General features: G+C 52.1%; 1 protein-coding gene across 1 annotated transcript in view; it reads left to right on the top strand.

Moving 5' to 3' along the window:
* Positions 1–9,318: 9,318 nt before the first annotated feature.
* Positions 9,319–24,798, top strand: part of LOC134346933 (multifunctional procollagen lysine hydroxylase and glycosyltransferase LH3-like) — a 107,863-nt gene continuing 92,383 nt past the window's right edge. The window contains exon 1 of the mRNA XM_063048807.1: positions 9,319–9,449. Coding sequence (XP_062904877.1) covers positions 9,362–9,449 — 88 coding nt within the window. The 5' untranslated portion in view covers positions 9,319–9,361. The remainder of the gene's footprint in view (positions 9,450–24,798) is intronic.

A 24,798-nucleotide genomic window follows, 5' to 3' on the forward strand; every position in this document is an offset into this window, starting at 1 on the left:
CTATACCCCACCTCTCTTCCCCCCATACCCCACCTCTCTTCCCCCCATACCCCACCTCTCTTCCCCCCATACCCCACCTCTATTCCCCCATACCCCACCTCTATTCCCCCATACCCCACCTCTCTTCCACCCATACCCCACCTCTCTTCCCACTATACCCCAGCTCTCTTCCCCACTATACCCCACCTCTCTTCCCCTATACCCCACCTCTCTTCCCCTATACCCCACCTCTCTTCCCCCTATACCCCACCTCTCTTCCCCACTATACCCCACCTCTCTTCCCCCATAGCCCACCTCTCTTCCCCCATACCCCACCTCTCTTCCCCCATACCCCACCTCTCTTCCCCCCATACCCCACCTCTCTTCCCCATACCCCACCTCTCTTCCCCCATACCCCACCTCTCTTCCCCCCATACCCCACCTCTCTTCCCTCCCATACCCCACCTCTCTTCCCTCCCATACCCCACCTCTCTTCCCTCCCATACCCCACCTCTCTTCCCCCCATACCCCACCTCTCTTCCCCCATACCCCACCTCTCTTCCCCCATACCGCACCTCTCTTCCCCCATACGCGATCTCTCTTCCCCCTATACCCCACCTCTCTTCCCCCATACCCCACCTCTCTTCCCCCCCATAACCCACCTCTCTTCTCCATACCCCACCTCTCTTCCCCATACCCCACCTCTCTTCACCCTATACCCCACTTCTCTTCCCCTATACCCCACCTCTCTTCCCCTTATACCCCACCTCTCTCCCCCTATATCCCACCTCTCTCCCTATACCCCACCTCTCTCCCCTATACCCCACCTCTCCCCCATACCCCACCTCTCTTCCCCCCATACCCCACCTCTCTTCCCCCCCATACCCCACCTCTCTTCCCCCCATACCCCACCTCTCTTCCCCCCATACCCCACCTCTCTTCCCCCCATACCCCTCTCTTCCCCCCCATACCCCTCTCTTCCCCCCCACCCCACCTCTCTTCCCCCCACCCCACCTCTCTTCCCCCCCACTCCACCTCTCTTCCCCCCCACTCCACCTCTCTTCCCCCCACTCCACCTCTCTTCCCCATACCCCACCTCTCTTCCCCCTATACCCCACCTCTCTTCCCCCTATACCCCACCTCTCTTCCCCCTATACCCCACCTCTCTTCCCCACATACCCCACCCCTCTTCCCCACTATACCCCACCCCTCTTCCCCACTATACCCCACCCCTCTTCCCCCCATACCCCACCTCTCTTCCCCCCATACCCCACCTCTCTTCCCACTATACCCCACCTCTCTTCCCCACTATACCCCACCTCTCTTCCCCTATACCCACCTCTCTTCCCCACTATACCCCACCTCTCTTCCCCCATACCCCACCTCTCTTCCCCCATACCCCACCTCTCTTCCCCATACCCCACCTCTCTTCCCCCCATACCCCACCTCTCTTCCCTCCCATACCCCACCTCTCTTCCCTCCCATACCCCACCTCTCTTCCCCCCATACCCCACCTCTCTTCCCCATACCCCACCTCTCTTCCCCATACCCCACCTCTCTTCCCCATACCCCACCTCTCTTCCCCCATACCGCACCTCTCTTCCCCCATACGCGATCTCTCTTCCCCCTATACCCCACCTCTCATCCCCCCTACCCCACCTCTCTTCCCCTTACCCCACCTCTCTTCCCCCCATAGCCCGCCTCTCTTCCCCCCTATACCCCGCCTCCCTCCCCCATACCCCGCCTCGCTCCCCCCATACCCCGCCTCTCTCCCCCCATACCCCGCCTCTCTCCCCCATACCCCGCCTCTCTCCCCCATACCCCGCCTCTCTTCCCCATACCCCGCCTCTCTTCCCCTATACCTCGCCTCTCTTCCCCATACCTCGCCTCTCTTCCCCCATACCTCGCCTCTCTTCCCCTCCATACCCTGCCTCTCTTCCCCTATACCCTGCCTCTCTTCCCCCCATACCCCGCCTCTCTTCCCCTCCATACCCCGCCTCTCTTCCCCTCCATACCCTGCCTCTCTTCCCCTATACCCTGCCTCTCTTCCCCCCATACCCCGCCTCTCTTCCCCTCCATACCCCGCCTCTCTTCCCCTCCATACCCTGCCTCTCTTCCCCTATACCCTGCCTCTCTTCCCCCCATACCCCGCCTCTCTTCCCCTCCATACCCCGCCTCTCTTCCCCTCCATACCCTGCCTCTCTTCCCCTATACCCTGCCTCTCTTCCCCCCATACCCCGCCTCTCTTCCCCCCTATACCCCACCTCTCTTCCCCATACCCCACCTCTCTTCCCCATACCCCACCTCTGCCTCTCTTCCCCCATACCTCGCCTCTCTTCCCCTCCATACCCTGCCTCTCTTCCCCTATACCCTGCCTCTCTTCCCCCCATACCCCGCCTCTCTTCCCCTCCATACCCCGCCTCTCTTCCCCTCCATACCCTGCCTCTCTTCCCCTATACCCTGCCTCTCTTCCCCCCATACCCCGCCTCTCTTCCCCTCCATACCCCGCCTCTCTTCCCCTCCATACCCTGCCTCTCTTCCCCTATACCCTGCCTCTCTTCCCCCCATACCCCGCCTCTCTTCCCCTCCATACCCCGCCTCTCTTCCCCTCCATACCCTGCCTCTCTTCCCCTATACCCTGCCTCTCTTCCCCCCATACCCCGCCTCTCTTCCCCCCTATACCCCACCTCTCTTCCCCATACCCCACCTCTCTTCCCCATACCCCACCTCTCTTCTCCCCATACCCCACCTCTCTTCCCCATACCCCACTTCTCTTCACCCTATACCCCACTTCTCTTCCCCTATACCCCACCTCTCTTCCCCCTATACCCCACCTCTCTCCCTATACCCCACCTCTCCCCCCTATACCCCACCTCTCCCCCCTATACCCCACCTCTCCCCCATACCCCACCTCTCCCCCCTATACCCCACCTCTCCCCCCATACCCCACCTCTCTTCCCCCCATACCCCACCTCTCTTCCCCACTATACCCCACCTCTCTTCCCCCCATACCCCACCTCTCTTCCCCCCATACCCCACCTCTCTTCCCCCATACCCCACCTCTCTTCCCCCCATACCCCACCTCTCTTCCCCCCATACCCCACCTCTCTTCCCCCCCACCCCTCTCTTCCCCCCCACTCCACCTCTCTTCCCCCCCACTCCACCTCTCTTCCCCATACCCCACCTCTCTTCCCCCTATACCCCACCTCTCTTCCCCCTATACCCCACCTCTCTTCCCCACTATACCCCACCCCTCTTCCCCCCATACCCCACCCCTCTTCCCCCCATTCCCCACCCCTCTTCCCCCCATACCCCACCTCTCTTCCCCCCATACCCCACCTCTCTTCCCCCCATACCCCACCTCTCTTCCCACTATACCCCAGCTCTCTTCCCCACTATACCCCACCTCTCTTCCCCTATACCCCACCTCTCTTCCCCCTATACCCCACCTCTCTTCCCCACTATACCCCACCTCTCTTCCTCCATACCCCACCTCTCTTCCCCCATACCCCACCTCTCTTCCCCCCATACCCCACCTCTCTTCCCCATACCCCACCTCTCTTCCCCCATACCCCACCTCTCTTCCCCCCATACCCCACCTCTCTTCCCTCCCATACCCCACCTCTCTTCCCCCATACCCCACCTCTCTTCCCCCCATACCCCACCTCTCTTCCCCCCATACCCCACCTCTCTTCCCCCATACCGCACCTCTCTTCCCCCATACGCGATCTCTCTTCCCCCCTATACCCCACCTCTCTTCCCCCATACCCCACCTCTCTTCCCCCCATAACCCACCTCTCTTCTCCATACCCCACCTCTCTTCCCCATACCCCACCTCTCTTCACCCTATACCCCACTTCTCTTCCCCTATACCCCACCTCTCTTCCCCGTATACCCCACCTCTCTCCCTATACCCCACCTCTCTCCCTATACCCCACCTCTCCCCCTATACCCCACCTCTCCCCCATACCCCACCTCTCTTCCCCCCATACCCCACCTCTCTTCCCCCCCATACCCCACCTCTCTTCCCCCCCATACCCCACCTCCCCCCATACCCCACCTCTCTTCCTCCCATACCCCTCTCTTCCCCCCCATACCCCTCTCTTCCCCCCCACCCCACCTCTCTTCCCCCACCCCACCTCTCTTCCCCCCACCCCACCTCTCTTCCCCCCCACTCCACCTCTCTTCCCCCCCACTCCACCTCTCTTCCCCATACCCCACCTCTCTTCCCCCTATACCCCACCTCTCTTCCCCCTATACCCCACCTCTCTTCCCCACATACCCCACCCCTCTTCCCCACTATACCCCACCCCTCTTCCCCCCATACCCCACCTCTCTTCCCCCCATACCCCACCTCTCTTCCCCCCATACCCCACCTCTCTTCCCACTATACCCCACCTCTCTTCCCCACTATACCCCACCTCTCTTCCCCTATACCCCACCTCTCTTCCCCACTATACCCCACCTCTCTTCCCCCATACCCCACCTCTCTTCCCCCATACCCCACCTCTCTTCCCCATACCCCACCTCTCTTCCCCCCATACCCCACCTCTCTTCCCCCCATACCCCACCTCTCTTCCCTCCCATACCCCACCTCTCTTCCCTCCCATACCCCACCTCTCTTCCCCCCATACCCCACCTCTCTTCCCCATACCCCACCTCTCTTCCCCCATACCGCACCTCTCTTCCCCCATACGCGATCTCTCTTCCCCCTATACCCCACCTCTCTTCCCCCCTACCCCACCTCTCTTCCCCTTACCCCACCTCTCTTCCCCCCATAGCCCGCCTCTCTTCCCCCCATAGCCCGCCTCTCTTCCCCCCTATACCCCGCCTCACTCCCCCCATACCCCGCCTCGCTCCCCCCATACCCCGCCTCTCTCCCCCCATACCCCGCCTCTCTTCCCCATACCCCGCCTCTCTTCCCCTATACCTCGCCTCTCTTCCCCATACCTCGCCTCTCTTCCCCCATACCTCGCCTCTCTTCCCCTCCATACCCCGCCTCTCTTCTCCTCCATACCCCGCCTCTCTTCCCCTCCATACCCCGCCTCTCTTCCCCTCCATACCCTGCCTCTCTTCCCCTATACCCCGCCTCTCTTGCCCCCATACCCCGCCTCTCTTCCCCTCCATACCCCGCCTCTCTTCCCCTCCATACCCTGCCTCTCTTCCCCTATACCCCGCCTCTCTTCCCCTATACCCTGCCTCTCTTCCCTCCATACCCCGCCTCTCTTCCCCTCCATACCCCCCCTCTCTTCCCCTCCATACCCTGCCTCTCTTCCCCTATACCCTGCCTCTCTTCCCCCCATACCCCGCCTCTCTTCCCCCCATACCCCACCTCTCTTCCCCCTATACCCCACCTCTCTCCCTATACCCCACCTCTCCCCCTATACCCCACCTCTCCCCCATACCCCACCTCTCTTCCCCCCATACCCCACCTCTCTTCCCACTATACCCCAGCTCTCTTCCCCACTATACCCCACCTCTCTTCCCCTATACCCCACCTCTCTTCCCCCTATACCCCACCTCTCTTCCCCACTATACCCCACCTCTCTTCCTCCATACCCCACCTCTCTTCCCCCATACCCCACCTCTCTTCCCCCCATACCCCACCTCTCTTCCCCATACCCCACCTCTCTTCCCCATACCCCACCTCTCTTCCCCTATACCCCACCTCTCTTCCCCCCATACCCCACCTCTTCCCTCCCATACCCCACCTCTCTTCCCTCCCATACCCCACCTCTCTTCCCTCCCATACCCCACCTCTCTTCCCCCATACCCCACCTCTCTTCCCCCCATACCCCACCTCTCTTCCCCCCATACCCCACCTCTCTTCCCCCATACCCCACCTCTCTTCCCCCATACCCCACCTCTCTTCCCTCATACCCCACCTCTCTTCCCCCATACCCCACCTCTCTTCCCCCCATACCCCACCTCTCTTCCCCATACCCCACCTCTCTTCCCCATACCCCACCTCTCTTCCCCCATACCGCACCTCTCTTCCCCCATACGCGATCTCTCTTCCCCCTATACCCCACCTCTCTTCCCCTTACCCCACCTCTCTTCCCCCCATAGCCCGCCTCTCTTCCCCCCTATACCCCGCCTCGCTCCCCCCATACCCCGCCTCGCTCCCCCCATACCCCGCCTCTCTCCCCCCATACCCCGCCTCTCTCCCCCATACCCCGCCTCTCTTCCCCATACCCCGCCTCTCTTCCCCTATACCTCGCCTCTCTTCCCCATACCTCGCCTCTCTTCCCCCATACCTCGCCTCTCTTCCCCTCCATACCCTGCCTCTCTTCCCCTATACCCTGCCTCTCTTCCCCCCATACCCCGCCTCTCTTCCCCTCCATACCCCGCCTCTCTTCCCCTCCATACCCCGCCTCTCTTCCCCTCCATACCCTGCCTCTCTTCCCCCCATACCCCGCCTCTCTTCCCCTCCATACCCCGCCTCTCTTCCCCTCCATACCCCGCCTCTCTTCCCCTCCATACCCTGCCTCTCTTCCCCTATACCCCGCCTCTCTTCCCCTATACCCTGCCTCTCTTCCCTCCATACCCCGCCTCTCTTCCCCTCCATACCCCGCCTCTCTTCCCCTCCATACCCTGCCTCTCTTCCCCTATACCCTGCCTCTCTTCCCCCCATACCCCGCCTCTCTTCCCCCCATACCCCGCCTCTCTTCCCCCTATACCCCGCCTCTCTCCCTATACCCCACCTCTCCCCCCTATACCCCACCTCTCCCCCATACCCCACCTCTCTTCCCCCCATACCCCACCTCTCTTCCCCACTACACCCCACCTCTCTTGCCCACTATACCCCACCTCTCTTCCCCCCATACCCCACCTCTCTTCCCCCATACCCCACCTCTCTTCCCCCCATACCCCTCTCTTCCCCCCCACCCCACCTCTCTTCCCCCCACCCCACCTCTCTTCCCCCCACCCCACCTCTCTTCCCCCCCACTCCACCTCTCTTCCCCCCCACTCCACCTCTCTTCCCCATACCCCACCTCTCTTCCCCATACCCCACCTCTCTTCCCCATACCCCACCTCTCTTCCCCCTATACCCCACCCCTCTTCCCCCTATACCCCACCTCTCTTCCCCCTATACCCCACCCCTCTTCCCCACATACCCCACCCCTCTTCCCCACATACCCCACCCCTCTTCCCCACTATACCCCACCCCTCTTCCCCCCATACCCCACCCCTCTTCCCCCCATACCCCACCCCTCTTCCCCCCATACCCCACCCCTCTTCCCCCATACCCCACCCCTCTTCCCCCCATACCCCACCTCTCTTCCCCCCATACCCCACCTCTCTTCCCCCATACCCCACCTCTCTTCCCCCATACCCCACCTCTCTTCCCCACTATACCCCACCTCTCTTCCCCACTATACCCCACCTCTCTTCCCCACTATACCCCACCTCTCTTCCCCACTATGCAATCGGTTCCTTTTATAGACATAACTCAGGCCCATTTCTCTACATTTAGCGGCAGAAGCTTGGCTGGATGTGTTGTGAGTGAGGTGTTTAGGGAAGGACGGTGGGTTGGGGTTCTTTGGAAGGGAGTAGGATTACTCCCACCCTCGATCACCTTGCCGATGGAAGCCCCAGCCAGCTTCTCGCTCCACCCACCACCGGGAGCGACTTTCTGGAAAGTTCCGAGCCGGCCCAGGACAAGAGTTTGGAGAAGCAGTTTCTAGTCCCAGTACTGTTGGCTCGCTGGCTCGCTGCCTCACTGCTTCCCCCCGTCCGCCTCCGGCTCCGGCTCCAGAATGTTCCGCAGCTGCTTCAGGCATTGCAACACGTTTTGGATGGGTACTTTGTTGGAGCCTGCTCTTCAAACATTTCTCTTACTTCCCGTCTCTCCCTCCTTCCCTCCCTGTCCCCCCCCTCCCCGCTCCTGTCTCTCCGTCTATTGCAATCTGGGACCGCACTGTCTGGACAGCCGGCTGCCGAGCTCGCTCCCGTTCTGACCTCAGTTTGAAATACTCTGTGCCGTGGGAGGACAGATTAACCCGTACTGTGCTGGATTAGTAAAACTGGTAAAATTGTTTTATGAGTGTCACATTAGAATCAGGTTTAATATCACCAGCGTATGTCGTGAATTTGTTTTCTTTGCTGCAGCGTTACCATGCGATTCATAATAATGAAAACTTTTTACAGTAAGTATATGAAACATCACGTCCCCTCCACTCAGTACCTTGATTTAAGAAGGCCAATGTGCTTAAAGCTTTTTTTTACAACCGTATCTACCCGAGCCACCATTTTCAAGGAATTATGGACCTGATCCCTTTGTTGTACCACACTCGTCCATTCCTACCACACTGCTTGATTCCCCCAAAGTCAACAGCTCACATGTTATTGCACCAGGACTATCACTAGAGGGCAGAGAGATGTAATCAACTCCCGTTTAAGAGTTTTGCATTTTGGTAGCAGCTAGTTATTGAATACAGACACATCTTTAAGATATGTGCTTAGATCACCATTTCTCTCTCTCTCTCTCTCTCTCTCTCTCTCTCTCTCTCGAGGAACACGCCATTTACGGTATACATTTTGCTGATGCCACCACTACTGTTGGTAGAATCTCAGATGGCGACAAGGAGGCATACAGGAGTTAGATAGATCAGCTGGTGGGGTGGTGTAGCAGCAACAAACTGAACGCCAGTAAGACCAAGGGATTGATTGTGAACCTCAGGAAGGGGGTGTCGAGGGAACACACATCAATCCTCATTATACCATAAGACATTGGTGCAGAATTAGGCCATTCAGCCCGTCTAGTCTGCTACGACATTTCATCACGGCTGATCCAACTCCCTTTCAACTTCCTTCTCTTGCTTTCTCCCCATAACCTTTCACTCCCTGCCTAATCAAGAAACTATCAACCTCCACCTTAAATACACCCAGTGACCTGGCCTCCACAGCCAACTGAGGAGTCATTGAGGGAGCGGATGGAAAGGGCGAGCAGTTTCCAGCTCCTGAGTGTCAACATCTCTGAAGATCTATCCTGGGCCCAATACACTGCTACAATCTCAAAAAGAACACGCCAATGGCTATACAACAGATTCAGATAATAATGTCCCGACACTGGAGAGGGTTCATTCTGTCCCTCACTCTCACCTCCTCATTCCCTCCTTCTCTCACTCTCCATTCCCTCTCCCCCTCATTTTTCCCTCCCTTCTCCATTCCCTCTTTCCGTAATTTTCCCCTCCTTCTCACCCTCCCCTCCGCCTCTCGGCAGCCCCGAGGCCGAATGGGGGCGATAGGCCCCGCCCTCAGCCGCACTCCCATTGGCGGACACGGCAGCGTCGCGCCCGTTGATTGGCTGAGCCGCTCGTTACTCTGCAGCGAATCGCCTGCGCCAGCTCAGTCGCGGCGGAGCTGCGGGGAGAGAGTGATGTGTCTGCTGGTGCTACTGGCGGGCGCCTGCGTCCTGCTGGGATCCGGTTGGGCCACGGTAGCCGAGCCCAAGGCCCTGTCTCCAGGTAAGGAAGGTGGGTCGGGGCGATCCGAGGCAGGTCTCCACGGGTTCTCGCTACAACGGCAGCTCCCCGTCTCCTAGACGGGTCCATTCACCCAGAGGTGACTCCTGGTGGGATAGATGGAGAACAGGAAGAAATGTCCTACGTACAGGCATTTAACAAACCGGGCTCCAACTTCCAGAAGTTCCGTGGGAGCCCCCAGCATTCCTTTTACAACTTGTGTGATTCTTATTGGAACTTGAGAAAGTAGGTGGTGCAGCCTGCGCCCTCCCGATCCAGAACCAGAGGGAGGGTCACAGTCAGAGAATAATGATCGCCTGCCCCTCTTCACTTTTCCGACACTCACCGGCGTCCCCCTCTGCGCCCGTAAATTCCTATTCTCTGACGTTCCTCCTGTCTGTTCGTCTGCTACAGTAGTCCACCAAAATGTGTGAGCGAAGGGTTAGAGTGATCTTAGAGTACATTAAGACGTCGGCTTAACATCGTGGGCCGAAGGGCCTGTACTGTTCTCTCGGCCCTTTCCCCTCCCTCCCGTTGCCATTCCTGCCGCCCCCTTTACCTTTCTCCCCCTCGCTCCTGCCACCTTTCTCTCTATCGCTTTTTCTCCACACATCTCTGCAGTTCAGTTCGGTACAGGTTCAGATATCTCCATTAATCTTGTGGAATTTCCATGTCAGCCACTGAATCCTCTCTTTTTTTCCAAATCGTTTTTAATGATTACATTAGATTGTTATTATTGTCACATGAACTGGGATGCAGTGAAAATCTTCAGTGTTGCCAGGCGGGTAGGTCATTCTATTCGCAAGACCACAAGACATAAGAGCAGAATTAGACCGTTTGATCAATCAAGTCTGCTCCACCATTTCATCATGACTGATCCATTTTCCCGCTCTGCCTCAGTCTCCTGCCTTCTCCCTGATCCCTGCATGCTCTGACTAATCAAGAGTCTGTCAACCTCTACCAATGACTTGGCCTCCATAGCTGCTTGTGGTAACAAATTCCACAGTTTCACCACTGTCTGGCTAAAGAAATTCCTCCTCATCTCTGTTCTAAACGGACGTCCCTCTATTATGAGGGTGTGTCCTCTGGTCTTAGACTCCCCTCCCACAAGAAACATTCTCTCCACAGGCACTCTATTGAGGCCTTTCAACATTTGATAGGTTTCAGTGAGGTCACCCCTCATTCTTCTGAATTCGAGTGAATACCGGCCCAGAGCCATCAAACACTCCCCAGACGGCAAGCTTTTCAATCCCAGAATCATTTTTGTGATTCCACGTTTTTCCACATTTTAATTCCATGTCCCATTCTCATTCTGATATGTCTATCCACGGCCTCCTCCACTGTAAAGATGAAGTCACACTCAGGTTGGAGGAACAACACCTTATATTCCGTCTGGGTAGCCGCCAACCTGATAGCATGAACATTGACTTCTCAAACTTCCACTAATGCCCTACCTCCCCCTCGTACCCCATCCATTATTTATTTATATACACACATTCTTTCTCTCTCTCTCCTTTTTCTCCCTCTGTCCCTCTCACTATACCCCTTGCCCATCCTCTGGGCTTCCCCCCCTCCCCCTTTCTTTCTCCCTAGGCCTCCCGTCCCATGATCCTCTCATATCCCTTTTGTCCGGCTTTTGGCTCCATCCCTTCCCCCTCCTGTCTTCTATCATTTTGGATCTCCCCCTCCCCCTCCCACTTTCAAATCTCTTACTAACTCTTCTTTCAGTTAGTCCTGAAGAAGGGTCTCGGCCCAAAATGTCAACTGTACCTATTCCTAGAGATGCTGCCTGGCCTGCTGCGTTCACCAGCAACTTTGATGTGTGTTGCTTGAAATTCCAGCATCTGCAGATTTCCTCATGTTATCATTTTTGTGAACCTCCTTTGTACCCGCTCCAATATCAGCACATCGTTTCTCAGATAGGAGGGCCAAACTTCTCACAGTTCTCCAAGTGAGGCCTCAACATTACATCCTGGTTATGTGACCACCGACGCCAGGCAGACAATCTCTGAAGAGTATTAATAATGGCCGGGGTCACACCGCCCGGAAGAAGGTAGTTCTGTAAAACCACTTCTGTAGGAAAAATTTGCCAAGAACAATCATGGTCTCGGAGACCATGATCGCCCACGTCATATGACACGGTACGTAACGAATAACTCGACCCACCCCTCTCAGTGGGAGGTGGGAGGTCAGGGATATTATGAGACCTACTTTCGAGTGTCTGAGCCACAGAGACAGCAAGGAAACAGGCCATTCAGCAGATAGAATGCTGACCATCATTTACACTAAATCTACACTTATCCTAGCTTTTAGATTTCCCACATTCCCATTGGGTTGCTCCCCTCACCCACACACGCTGGGCGGGGGTGGGAGGCAACTTACTTGATCCTCCAACCCTAGGGGAAAGACGGAGTGAAAACACACCATCAACACCCCTCATGAGTTATACACTTCTGGAAGGTCACCCCTCAATCTCCTACCCTCCACGGAATAAAATCCCAGTCGGTCCAACCTGGTTCACGGGGGGGACGACACAATGTAGAAATGGACCCTTTGAGATCATGCTGACCATTAACTGACCTCTCACCTCTCACTCTATTCTCCCTATGCTCTTTTCTCTCTACTGCCATCAGGTAGAAGGTACAACAGCCTCAGGACTCGCACCACCCAGTTCAAGAACAGTTACTACCTCTCAACCATCAGCCTCTTGAAACAAAAGGGGATAACTACACTCACTTGCCCATTCATTGAGATGTTCCCACAACCAGTGATCTCACTTGATAGACTCTATCTCTAACTCGTTATTTATTGCTATTTATTTATATTTGCATTTGCACAGTCTGTTGTCTTCTGCACTCTGGTTGATCTTTCATTGATCCTGTTATAATTACTATTCTATAGATTTGCTGAGTATGCCCACAGGAAAATGAATGTTGCCCTCAACTTCACCTCTTCCCTCTCCCCCATCACCCACACACTAGGGGACAATTTGCAGTGTTCGATTAACTAGCATTCCAGCAAATCATCTTGATATGGAAGGACCCGGGGGGGGGGTCGGGGGGCCACACCATCGCAGGGAGAGCACACAGCCGTTCTTGTGCACAGATGGCCTGTGTGGCTGTTTCTGACCTGAATGGAAAGCTGTTTCAGTGACTCGAGATGATATCACATACAGCTGTGATTGCCCCACTATAGGAAGGATGCTGAGGCTTTGGAGAGGGTGAAGAAGAGGTTTACCAGGATGCTGCCTGGTTTACAGGGCATGTGCTAGCATGAGAGGCTGGGTAAACTTGGGTTGTTTATACTGGAGTGCCAGAGGCTGAGGGGAGATCTGATAGAGGTTTACAAGATTATGAGAGGCACAGATGAAGTGGACAGAGAGTGTCTGTTTCCCAGGGTTGAAATGTCTAATACCAGAGGGCATGCATTGAAGGTGAGAGGGGGTCGGTTCAAGGGTGACGTGAGGGGCAAGTAGTTTTTACTCAGAGTGGTAGATGACTGGAATGTGCTGCCTGGTACAATGGCAGAGGGAAAAATTCATTGGAGGCTTTTAGAGATGTTTGGATAGGCACATGGATGTGAGGAAGATGGAGGGATAAGGACATTGCGTAGATAAGTGAGATTAGTGTTTAGGTGTTCTTGATTTGCTTGAGGGCTGTTCAATGCTGTTCTCTTCTATGTTCTCACTCCCCACAGATTCTGCCCCACGTACCGGGCTAATTATCCCACCAGCACCCCCCCCCCACACGTCACTGGGATGTTCGGCGAACTGTAGTACCAGGAGTGAGGGGAGAAACCCATTACCGCAGGGAGAATGAGCTCAGGATTGAGCCCTGGTCTCTCAGGTGCTGGGAAATAGCAGCTCCATAAACTGGCTGAGATTTTTATTTTATTTATAGAGATAGTGCGGAAGAGGCTCCTCCAGCCCCTCGAACCGCGCCACTCAACAGTCCCCTGATTTAACCGGAGCACCCGGAGGAAACCCACGCGGTCACGGGGAGAACGTACAAACTCCTTGCTGACAGTGTCAGGAATTGAACCCGGATCGCTGGTACTGTAAAGTGTTGTGCTCACCATGATGCTGCCGCGACACCCCAAAGATGTCCGGGCCTTCGGGGATCTTGGTGGTTCTGCATCCTTCCGGTTTGAATTAACAGTCCGCTTACTGGTGGAGCTGTGGTTGGGGTTGGGTCTTGCACAAATTAAGTCGGTTCCGATTGCTCCTGCAGGAGTGGCTAGGCAGAACGATGGCGCGGTGGGTAGAGTCACTACCTCTCAGCTCTGGAGACCCAGGTTCGATCCTGACCTCCGACCCTGTGTGAGTGTGTGTGTAATTTGCTCATTCTTCCTGTGACTATGGGTTGCCCCCTCACCCCTACTTCTCAATGCGTGCAGGGTGGATGTGTGGTGGAATCTGAATGTCGTCGGTGAAAGCTTGGATCGGTGCATGGATGGGAGCGGGGGTGCAGGTAAATGGGACTGGCGTGGACTAGATGGGCTGAAGAGCCTGTGCTGTTCCTGTGCAATGACTATTACAGGGGAATAATGTGTGACAGTGAAGAATGAACTGAAAATCCTCTTCCCCTGGCTGAGGTCTTTGGTCTTGGTGGCGCAGAGTCAGAGGTTGTTGTTGTGACACCACACAGTCAGCCGATTCACCTTGCTCCCGTACATCTCCCTGTTATCCTGGATCCGAAGCCTCAGCTTGGACTCCTGCTCCTCAAGGTATCGTCATTCGATTGGGCACATTGTACACCGCTTAAGGAAACCATGTTCTTCGGCCCAAGGTGGCACAACACAGTTTATATAACTCACACACACACCACACAAGGTAATATTACCACGAGTAAGTGAACAAAAACCAGGGTTTAAAAGGGAACAGTATAAAGCTACTGGCACCTCATGCTCAATGAGACCTGGGTAGTGGCAGGGAGTTCAGTTGTCCCGCAGCCTGGGGGAGAAGCTGTTTCCCATCCGAATAGTCCTTGCCCTAATGCTCTGGTACCTCCTGTCTGGTTATTTGGGTGGGGGGGGGGGTCAAAGAGTTGTTGGACAGATAGGAGGGATTCTTGACAATGCTAATGGTCCTGCACACACAGCACGCTGTATAAATATCTCGACCCTGATGATCCTCTCAGCATCTTCTCACCCTCTGCACAGTCTTCACCTTCAAAGCACAGTTCAGGCAGGGCATCGAGTCCTGTGGTGTCCACGTCGCAAAAACTAATCTCTAAAAAAAGCTTTTTGTCGTTTCCGGTCAGTTCTTCCATGTGATGATAGTAAGGAGAGGAGTTCACAGTCCGTTCTTGATAAACCTTGGTTTGACAGCCGGCTCGCCTTTCCACTAACTGTTATAAAGTTACAGTTATACAGTACAGAAACAGGCCCTTCGGCCCATCTTGTTTTTACCAGCCATGTTGTCTACCTGAGCCAGTCCCATTTGCTCGTGTTTGGCCCATATCCCTCTGAACTGGGGGTTCCCAACTTTTTTAATGCCATGGAGTAGTACCATTAACTGAGGGGTTTGTGGACCCCAGATTGGGAACCCCTGCTCTGAACCCTTCCTATGCAAGTGTCTTTTCAATGTTGTAATTGTACCTGTCTCTACCACCTTGTTCCACTTACCCAAAAGTTTTCCCCTGGGTTCCTTTCAAATCGTTCTCTTCTCACCTTAAAGCTGTGCCTTCTAGTTTTGACCTCTCGGGGGGGGGTGTTGGGGGGGAGGGAGAGACTTTGGGCACCCACCTTATTTATGCCCCTCATGCTTTGATAAACCTTTCTAAGGGGTTTCCAAGCTTTTTTATGCCTCGGACACCCACCATTAACCGAGGAGGTCTGTGGACCTCAGGTTGGGAACCCCTGCTCTATAAGGTTACCCCTGAGCCTCCTATGCACAAGAGAAAGCAAAAGGCCCCAGCCTATCCTGTTCCTTTAGAACCCAATACCTCCACTCCCAGAAACAGAGTGTCATCGAGTATAGCACAGAAAACATCCAGCCCCCTTAGAACCCAACTCCTCCACTCCTAGAAACAGAGTGTCATCGAGGACTCTATTGAAGAAACAGGCCCTTCAGCCCATTCAGTCCATGCCTACTCCCATCGACCTGCACCAGGACCATAGCACCACCCCCCCCCCGCAACCCCTACCATCCATGTACCTATCCAAACTTCTCTCAAGTGGTGAAGTTGAGCTCAAATCCACCATTTGCGCTGGCAGCTCGATCCGCAGTCCCACCACCCTCTGTGTGCAGCAGTTCCCGCTCAGGTTCCCCTTCCCCGCTCCATGCAGAAGGCGTACGGGTTAGTCGGTGAAATGGCCATGTGGGTGTAACTGGGCGGCCTGGACTTGTTGGGCCGGAAGGACCCGTTACTCTGCGGTATCTCTTAAAATAAATACACTCAGCAAGTCAGGCAGTATCTGTGGAGGGGAATAAGCAATCGACGTTTCAGCCTGAACTTTCATAGACCTCCGTTGGTGATACCTGACTTGGTAATTTCCTCTAGCATTTTGTGTGTGTGTGCTGCTCACTATTTCCAGCATCTGCAGAATCTCCTGTGTTTGTGAAAGTAGATCTTTGGTCGTCTTGGCTACACAGCCTGGGGCCAGAGGGAAGGAAGGGTGTCTTGTGTCTGTGTGAGTGTGTGTCTGTATATCTGTGTCTGTGTATCTGTCTGTGTGAGCGTGTGTGTCGGTCTGTCAGTATGTGGTGTGTATAACACTGGAATGTCGAGAATGTGCCTCTCTTTTAAAGCTGCTTGTTTCTGAGTAAGTGACACAGCTGGGAAATGGAATGAGGCAGGTCGAAAGGTCAAAGGCTGCCCTGGGTTTGGTGGAGAGGAGATGAACCTTGGTCATACTCTAGGTTGTGAGGTCCCACTGGACGCGAGGACACTGCTGACCGCAGGCTTGTGGTCCAGGTGGACCTTCACCACGCCAGGGGCAGTTCCCAGAGGCTAGTTCTGGGAACTACCTCTGAGATTAGCTGGTTTGCTTCAATCCCGGTTGATTTGATGTGAGGCAAACGACGCATTTCAGAATCAGGTTTTATTATCACCGCAGGTGTCGTGGAACTTGTTAATGTGGCAGCAACAGCAGTTCAATGTCATACATAATATAGAATAAAAATAATAACAATAGAAAGTACATCAATCTATATTGAATAGATGAAAAATAGTGCAAAAATAGAAACAATATATGTTGAAAAAGTGAGGTAGTGTTCACGGGTTCAATGTCCATTTAGGAATCGGATGGCAGAGGGGAAGAAGCTGTTCCTGAATCACTGAGTGTATGCCTTCAGGCTTCTGTACCTCCTACCTGATGTTAACAGTGAGAAAAGGGCATTTCCTGGGGGCTGGAGGTCCTTAATAATGGACGCTGGCTTTCTGAGACACCGCTCCCTGAAGATGTCCTGGGTACTTTGTAGACTAGTCCCCAAGATGGAGCTGATTAGATTTACAACCCTCTGCAGCTTCTTTTGGTCCTGTGCAGTAGCCCCTCCATACCAGACAGTGATGCAGCCTGTCAGAATGCTCTCCACAGTACATCTATAGAAGTTTTTGAGTGTATTTGTTGACATACCAAATCTCTTAAAACTCCTAATGAAGTATAGTCGCTGTCTTGCCTTCTTTATAACTGCATCGATATGTTGGGACCAAGTTAGGTCCTCAGAGATTTTGACACCCAGGAACTTGAAGCTGCTCACTCTCTCCACTTCTGATCCCTCTGTGAGGATTGGTATGTGTTCCTTTGTCTTACCCCTCCTGAAGTCCACAGTCAGCTCTTTCGTCTTACTGACGTTGAGTGCAAGGCAAGGTTGTTGCTGTGACACCACTCCACTAGTTGGCATATCTCACTCCTGTACGCCCTCTCGTCACCACCTGAGATTCCATCAACAATGGCTGTATCATCAGCAAATTTATAGATGGTACTTGAGCTGTGCCTAGCCACACAGTCATGTGTAGACAGAGATTTGAACAGTGGGCTAAGCACACACCCCTGAGGTGCACCAGGTTTGATCATCAGCGAGGAGGAGCTGTTATCACCAATCTGCACAGATTGTGGTCTTCCGGTTAGGAAGTCGATGATCCAATTGCAGAGGGAGGTACAGAGGCCCAGGTTCTGCAACTCCTCAGTCAGGATTGTGGGAATGATGGTATTAAATGCTGAGCTATAGTTGATGAACAGCATTCTGACAAAGGTGTTCACTATATATTTTGATGTATCTGTGATAAATAAAGATATTCTCAATTTCACCTCACCTCCCCAGACCTGAGATTCTTACTATAATGTTGCGGGTCATTAGAAACAGGGACAAGGGTCGGCCATCTTGTCCATCGGGCCTGCTCTGCCAATCAGTAAAAGATCATGGCTAATTGGACCGTGGACTCACCTCCACCTCAGAATCAGGTTTGATATCACCAGAATATGTCATGAAATTTGTTGTCTTTGTGGCAGCAGTACATTGCAATACCTAATAATAGAAAAAACTATGAATTACAGTTTTTTTAATATATATATATACACACACACACACACACACACACACAAAATAGTTAAATAAGTAGTACAAAAGTAGAAATTTTTATAAGTAGTGTTCATGGGTTCAATGTCCATTCAGAAATCAGATGTCAGAGAGAAGAAACTGTTCCTGAATCAGTGAGTGTGGGTCTTCAGGCTTCCGTAACTCCTCCCTGATGGTCGTCGTCATTAGGTTGCATCTGGAATTTCCATTTGGTGGATGATTTCCCTCCACCCCGCTCTGACATGTTGGGAAAGCATGTTCGTGGCAGGTTACAGCAATGGTTTGCCTTTGTCTTCTGCCGGGTGAGTTTAAAGAGATCACTACCTCTTGCAGTGGATGACCAGGATGTCTAAGTGCCTTATCGTGCTCTTAGCGCTCCACCACGCCTGCTGGCCTGCCTTCTTGACTGTTGGACCATTAATCGGTCTCCTCCGATCAATCTGCCAGGGCCAGACTTCACACGCTGGGATAGACAGATCCCCCACCTCACCGAGGGTGGAGGACCCGTCGGCTACCCTCACCTGGTTTGCCCCGTCTGCCGAGACGGTTTACTGGGGTGTGGCCGTTGCGCATGTTACAGCTACTTGGAACCACAGGTGAGAGCTGAGCGCCGGTGGGGACCAAAGGTGGACGAGCTGCCCTGAAAGGGGCACGGCAGGTCCCCCCACCAGAGGTGCTACCCCTCCCTCGACCCCCCATACCCTGATGGTAGCAATGAGATAAAGGCATGACCTGGGTGATGGGGGTTCTTAGTGATGGATGCTGTCTTTCTGAGGCATTGATCCTTGAAGATGTCCTGGATACCACTAGTGCCCATGATGGAGCTGACTAATTTTACATTTTCTGAAGTCCACAATCATTCTTTAGTTTTACTGACCTTTTCTGCATAACTCTTCATTCCCCTGCTATGCAAAACTCTATCTAACTGTATCTTAAATATATTTAATGAGGAAGCCTTTACTGCTTCCCTGGGCAGAGAATTCCACAGATTCACTGCTCGCTGGGAAAATTCACTTTCTCCTCATCTCTGTCCTAAATCTACTCCCCAAAATCTTGAGGCCATCTTCCCGAGTTCTAGTGTCACCTACCAGTGGAAACATCTTTCCTGCTTCCATCTTATCTATCTCTTCCCTGATCTTATATGTTTCTATAAGATTTCCTCTCATTCTTCTGAATTCCAGCAAGCATAGGCCCAGGCGACTGCATCTCTCCTCATGGGGTAACCGCTTCATCCCTCAGATCAAACTGGTAAACCTTCTCTGCTCCGCCTCGAGTTTAATGTACATTTATTATCAAGTATGTATATTTTATACAACCTTGAGATGTGTCTCCTTATAGGCAGTCACAGAACAAAGAAACCCAATAGAACCCGTTTTTAAAAAAAATACCATCAAACACCTATTGGACAGAAAAACAAATCATGCAAACAATAAAAGTAAGGAAATAACATTCAGAACTGAAGGGTGAAGGTGAATTCACAGCCACAAAGCCAGTCATCACTGCAGCTGATCCAGGAGCCTGTTAGTTGCAGGCCATGGCCTCAGCTCAGCGCAGAGTCGAGTAAACCTCACGGAGCAGCGAGCTGAACGCCAGTCCATCCCTCGCTTCTGGCCGCAACACCCCGACCTTTTCAACCTGGCCCAGTGCTTGAATGGTTCACACTTCAGATCGTTCCTCACTCTCAAACCTGGGCCCTACCACCTCAATTTGACCCAATTTGACCCTGTGCTTGAATCAGCCAACCCTTGGGTCTCTCCTTGCTCTCCAGCCTAGGCCCAGCTGCCTCACTTCAGTCTGTACCTGACCTTTCCAATCAAACCTGGCACTTAGATCGTCCAAACCTCAGTTTGTTCCTCGTCCTCAGACCTGGGCCCTGCCTCTTCAATATGCTCTCAAACCTGTACCCAGCCTTCCTAATTCATCCCAGTGCTTAAATCGACCAGACGGCAAATCATTCCTCACTCTCAGGCCCGGGGCCTGCTGCTTTGATTCGGCCTTTACCCGTTTGAAGAGGATGGTGAACTCAACCTGGCACTTAAATCGATTAAACCTCAGGTCTCTCCTTGCTGTTGGGCTCGGGCCCTGCTGCCTCACCTTGTTTTGTTTGCTACCAGCAAGTAGTCGCCGTACTTCACCAGCGCCATCGTAAACGGATGATTCCACATCTTTAATTGCTTCCTGGAGTTGGAAGCCTGATCACATGGAAGCAGACCCTTTTTCCTGACTCGTCTATGCCCACCGAGATTTCCCATCTAAGCTTGTCTCACTTACCTGCGTTTGACCCACAATCCATGTACCTGTCCAAATGTCTTTGAAATATTGTTATTGTCATTCGGGTTGCCAACTTTCTCACTTCCAAATAAGGGAGAAAAGGTGGCGTGCGGCGGTGGTGTGGGTATGGTGCAGGCCCGGGATGAAGTGACTGAGGGGGCTGGCAGCTAGCAGATGGTAACAGGGACCTTTTTCAAAAGAGAGAGAGAGAGGAAAACACAACCCTGAATAGGTAAACAAATCCAATATATGAACCATGTATACATATCTTCAGTGATATATATGAAATGTAACACCAAATTATAACAGCATAATCTGACTACCAGTCAGACATGAAATAACACGGAGTAACCCTATCTGTATGTGCCTGTAGAGTCGACATATAATCATTGCAAAAGAGGAAAAGATGGGGGTCTCACTAAGTCTACTGTTTCCATGGATATTTCTTGCTGCTCTTGACTGATTCAAGCAGTCCTTTGTCCTTTTGCACAGCCAGAGAGAAGTCCTTACATGACAAGTCACAGTTCACAGATATTTGAAGTTCATTTTTGATCAGCTCTGTGCTGCATCTGTTTCTTGAGTCTGACCATTTCATGGTCATCAGAGAGAAGATCCTCTCTACAAAGGCATTTGAGCCTGGCACACTGAGAACAAATGAGACAATCCTGAACATGTTGATCAAGTTGACTTTCCCTATGTTTTGGAAAACTGCCACCCACTTCTCACTGGTGGATTTTGTGGTATCCTGTCTGGCTTTCTGTATTTCCTCCTGGCTAGCACAAAACTCTTCATAGAGTTGGCCCATATTGACTGTCTCTGTCATTTTGAGGGCAGCCACCACCTGCTCCAGGTCAGTGAAGGAGAGCTCCTCATAGAGGCCAATCGGTTTCAGATTCATCATTACATTTTCTGGTGAGAAATCAAACCACTTGTCAATGTATGTAATGACAGAGTCATAGAACTTCACAAAGTCCTGTTGCTGCTTGGACCTTTGTGCTGGCACTTGTTTGTCCATCAGCTGCTTGGTTTGGTATTCAAAAAAGCTGTCCTGTTTCCACTGAAGCATCTTCATTTTGAACTTTCAGACTTCCTCGTAAACATCTGTGATGCAGAGTTTTGTTTCCTCCAGCTTTTTTACGAGTTGGTCAAAAACACACCCTACGTTGTGGAAAAAGCACAGATAATTTTCAGTATCTCCAGTTTTTTCTTCATCCTCAAAAATCCTTTTCAGTGTCAGAGGACAGGTCTTAAGGGACCTGAAGTATGACATAGGAGCTGGCCAGCTTTGCAGGAGACGTTCGACAGCTGGATGAAGAGAGAGCCATCGTGTGCAAACATGACGCAGAATTTCACGCCACTCTGGCAACAAAGGCAAAAAATGAACGCAGTTCCCCTCTTCGGGAAGCAGATATTGAGAAGTAGCTGTAGACCTTTAGAACAGTTGTCTCAATATCCACTGACAGCTGATCACAGGCGTGCTTGCAGGTGTTATGAGCTGTGTGAGCTGGGCAATTAGCTTCCAGAATGCGATTGTTGGCACTGTTCAATAACTGGTAAACTGAGTGGTGTTTTCCAAAGTTTACATTGGCATTATCTGCTGCACAGGCTGTGACATGTCTAATATCCAGTTCATACTTTTCCAGACTACTTATCAGAGTTTGATGTAAGCCATTTGCAGTTTCATCACTGTCCTCATAGAAGTCAAGTAACTTACACTGCACTCCATCACACACAGAAATATCTCACACACACTGGACACATTTTTCTATCTCTCTTGTTTAAGGCATTGGTGGCAACTGAGAAATACGCGGGTTCCGTGGGCTCACCTTCTTCGGTCGGGGACAGGTAATCTATAATATCCTGCACAGTCTTTGGTCCTAAAACACTCATTGTAAGCATCTCGGCTTTCGTTCTTCCCAAGTGCATCTTCTTCACAACATTTGAGTCATTAAACAAAGCACCGTTGAGCTTAGCAAGACAGTCGGTGCTGTTGTAGCTGAGTCCGTGTTTAACCGTATGGTACATGTACGAGGCTTCACTTGCTGCAATTTTGTCATTTTCCGCAGAGGATTTCACGACGAATGCACCAATATTTCTTGCACCTTTAGCTAGTGTGACCTTCTTGTGCACTTCTGTGGAAGCATGCTGAGTCAGGTCATTCTCACCTCCATGACCAATTGAGAATTCCCGACGGCATAAAGTACAGAAGGCCTTCGTCGACATTGAGTCACCGCTGACAGGCTTGATCCATGTCTTGTTTGCTTCCCATTGCTTGTTACAGCTGCACAGTCTTTTCATTTTTGGAGGTTTATCCATATTGACACATGCCAAACCAACCGAACAACACCAGGTATTACTGAAACTTATTGTTCTGGCAGGAATTGGCAAAATATAACACACAACTGATGCACATAAGGGAGCCTGTGATTGGATGACAGGTGAATCACTCGTGCGTGGCGTCAACAGCACATGCAACACGCACACCCACTGTTGTATCAGATCTAAGATCTGTCTGTAAGCCTGCCCTCTGGTGATTACAGAGTAGTAGCAGTCAAGTACGGGACAAGGGTAGTCCTGCATGGGACAGACCAATTTAGCCCAATATACAGGATGTCCTGGCTAACACAGGACAATTGGCAACTCTAATTGTCATCCACTTCCCCTGGCAGCTCATTCCCTGCACCAGCTCCCCTCTGCGTGGAAAAAGTTGCCCTTTGGATTCCTGTTAAATCTCAACCCTCTCACCTTAAATCTATGCCCTCTATTTTGACATTCCCCAACCTATCATTGCCTCTTATAAGACCATAAGATATAGGATCCAAATTAGGCCATTTGGCCCATTGAGTCTGCTCTACCATTTCATCATGGCTGATCCATTTTCCCTCTCAGCCCCGATCTCCTGCCTTCTGCCTGGAACCCTTCATGCCCTGACCAACCAAGAATCTATCAACCTCTGCCTTAAATGCACCCAATGACTTGGCCTCCACAGCCGTCTGTGGCAATGAATTCCACAGATTCACCGCCCTCTAGTTAAAGAAATTCCTCCACATCTCTGTTCTTGAAGGACACCCCTCTCGATTCTCCCATCGTAGGAAGCATCCTCTCCACATCCACATCAAGGCTTTTCAACATTTCAAAGAGATGTCATTCTTCTAAATGACATCTCATTCTTCTAAATTCAAGTGAATTCTGCCCAGAGCCATCAAAGGCTCCTCATATGACAAACCTTTCAATCGTGGAATCATTTTTGTGACCCTCCTTTGACGTTATAGACAGTGGTAAGACTAACACTCAGTCTCCTACACTCCCAAGAATGAAGTGCTAGCCACTCCCTATATCTCAGGTCTTCGAGTCCTGGCTACATTCTCATAACTGGAGGGAGTACAATGCCTTTCCAGTAACGGTGAACAAAACTGCGCACTTCTCAAGGTGTGGTCATAGAGTCATAGAAATAAATACAGCATAGAAATAGGCCCTTTGGCCCATCTAGTCCATGCCGAGCCATTTAAACTGCCTACTCCCATCGACCTGCAGCCGGACCATAGCCCTGCATACCCATACCATCCATGTACCTATCCAAACTTCCGTAAAACATTGAAATTGAGCTTGCATGCACCACTTGCACTGGCCACTCATTCCACCCTACTGTGACACTGTGAGAGAAGTTTCCCCTGTGTTCCTCTGAAACTTTTCACCTTTCACCCTTAACCCATGACCTCTGGTTGTAGTCCCACCTTCCTCTTTGCGTTTACCCTGTCTATATGCCTCATAATTTTGTGTACCTTTGTCAAATCTCCCTCAATCTTCTACGTTCTAGGGAATATTGGCCTAACCTCTTCAAACTTTCCTTATAACTCAGGTCCTTCAGACCCAGCAACATCCTTGTGAACTTTCTCTGTACTCTTCATCCTTATTTACATGTTTCTTCTGGATTTGTGACCAAAACTGCACACAATACTGCAAACGTCTTGTACAACTTCAACATAACATCCCATCTCCTGTACACAATACTTTAATTTATGAAGGTCACTGTGCCAAAAGCTTTCTTTATGACTCTATTCACCTGTGATGAATTATGGACCTGTGTTCCCAGATCCCTTTATACTGTACCCATATCTTGTACATAATCTTCCAACTCCTATTCTCAAGGATGTGTGCTTAGCCCATTGTTCTACTCTCTCTAGACCCATGACTGTGTGGCTGGGTGCCATTTATAAATGTGCTGATGAGGGGTGGGGGTGATGTTAGCAGGATTTCAGATGCTGACGAAAGGGTGTACAGGAGTGAGGTATATCAGCTATTGGCTAGTACTGCATTCAACATCAGTAAGGCTAAAGGGCTGTTTGTGACCATCAGAAAGAGTAAGACGAGGTAGCACAAACCGATCCTCGTAGAAGTGAAGTGCAAAGAGTGAGCAATTTCAAGATCCTGGGTGTCAGTATCTCTGAGGTTCACAAAATATCGATGCAGCTAGAAAGAAGGCACAATGGTGTCTGTATTTCATTAGGAGCTTGTGGAGATTCGGTGTGGCGCCAAAGGCACTCAAATTTCTACAGGTGT

This window comes from Mobula hypostoma, chromosome 5 (genome assembly GCF_963921235.1).
Source record: "Mobula hypostoma chromosome 5, sMobHyp1.1, whole genome shotgun sequence".
NCBI lineage: Eukaryota > Metazoa > Chordata > Chondrichthyes > Myliobatiformes > Myliobatidae > Mobula > Mobula hypostoma.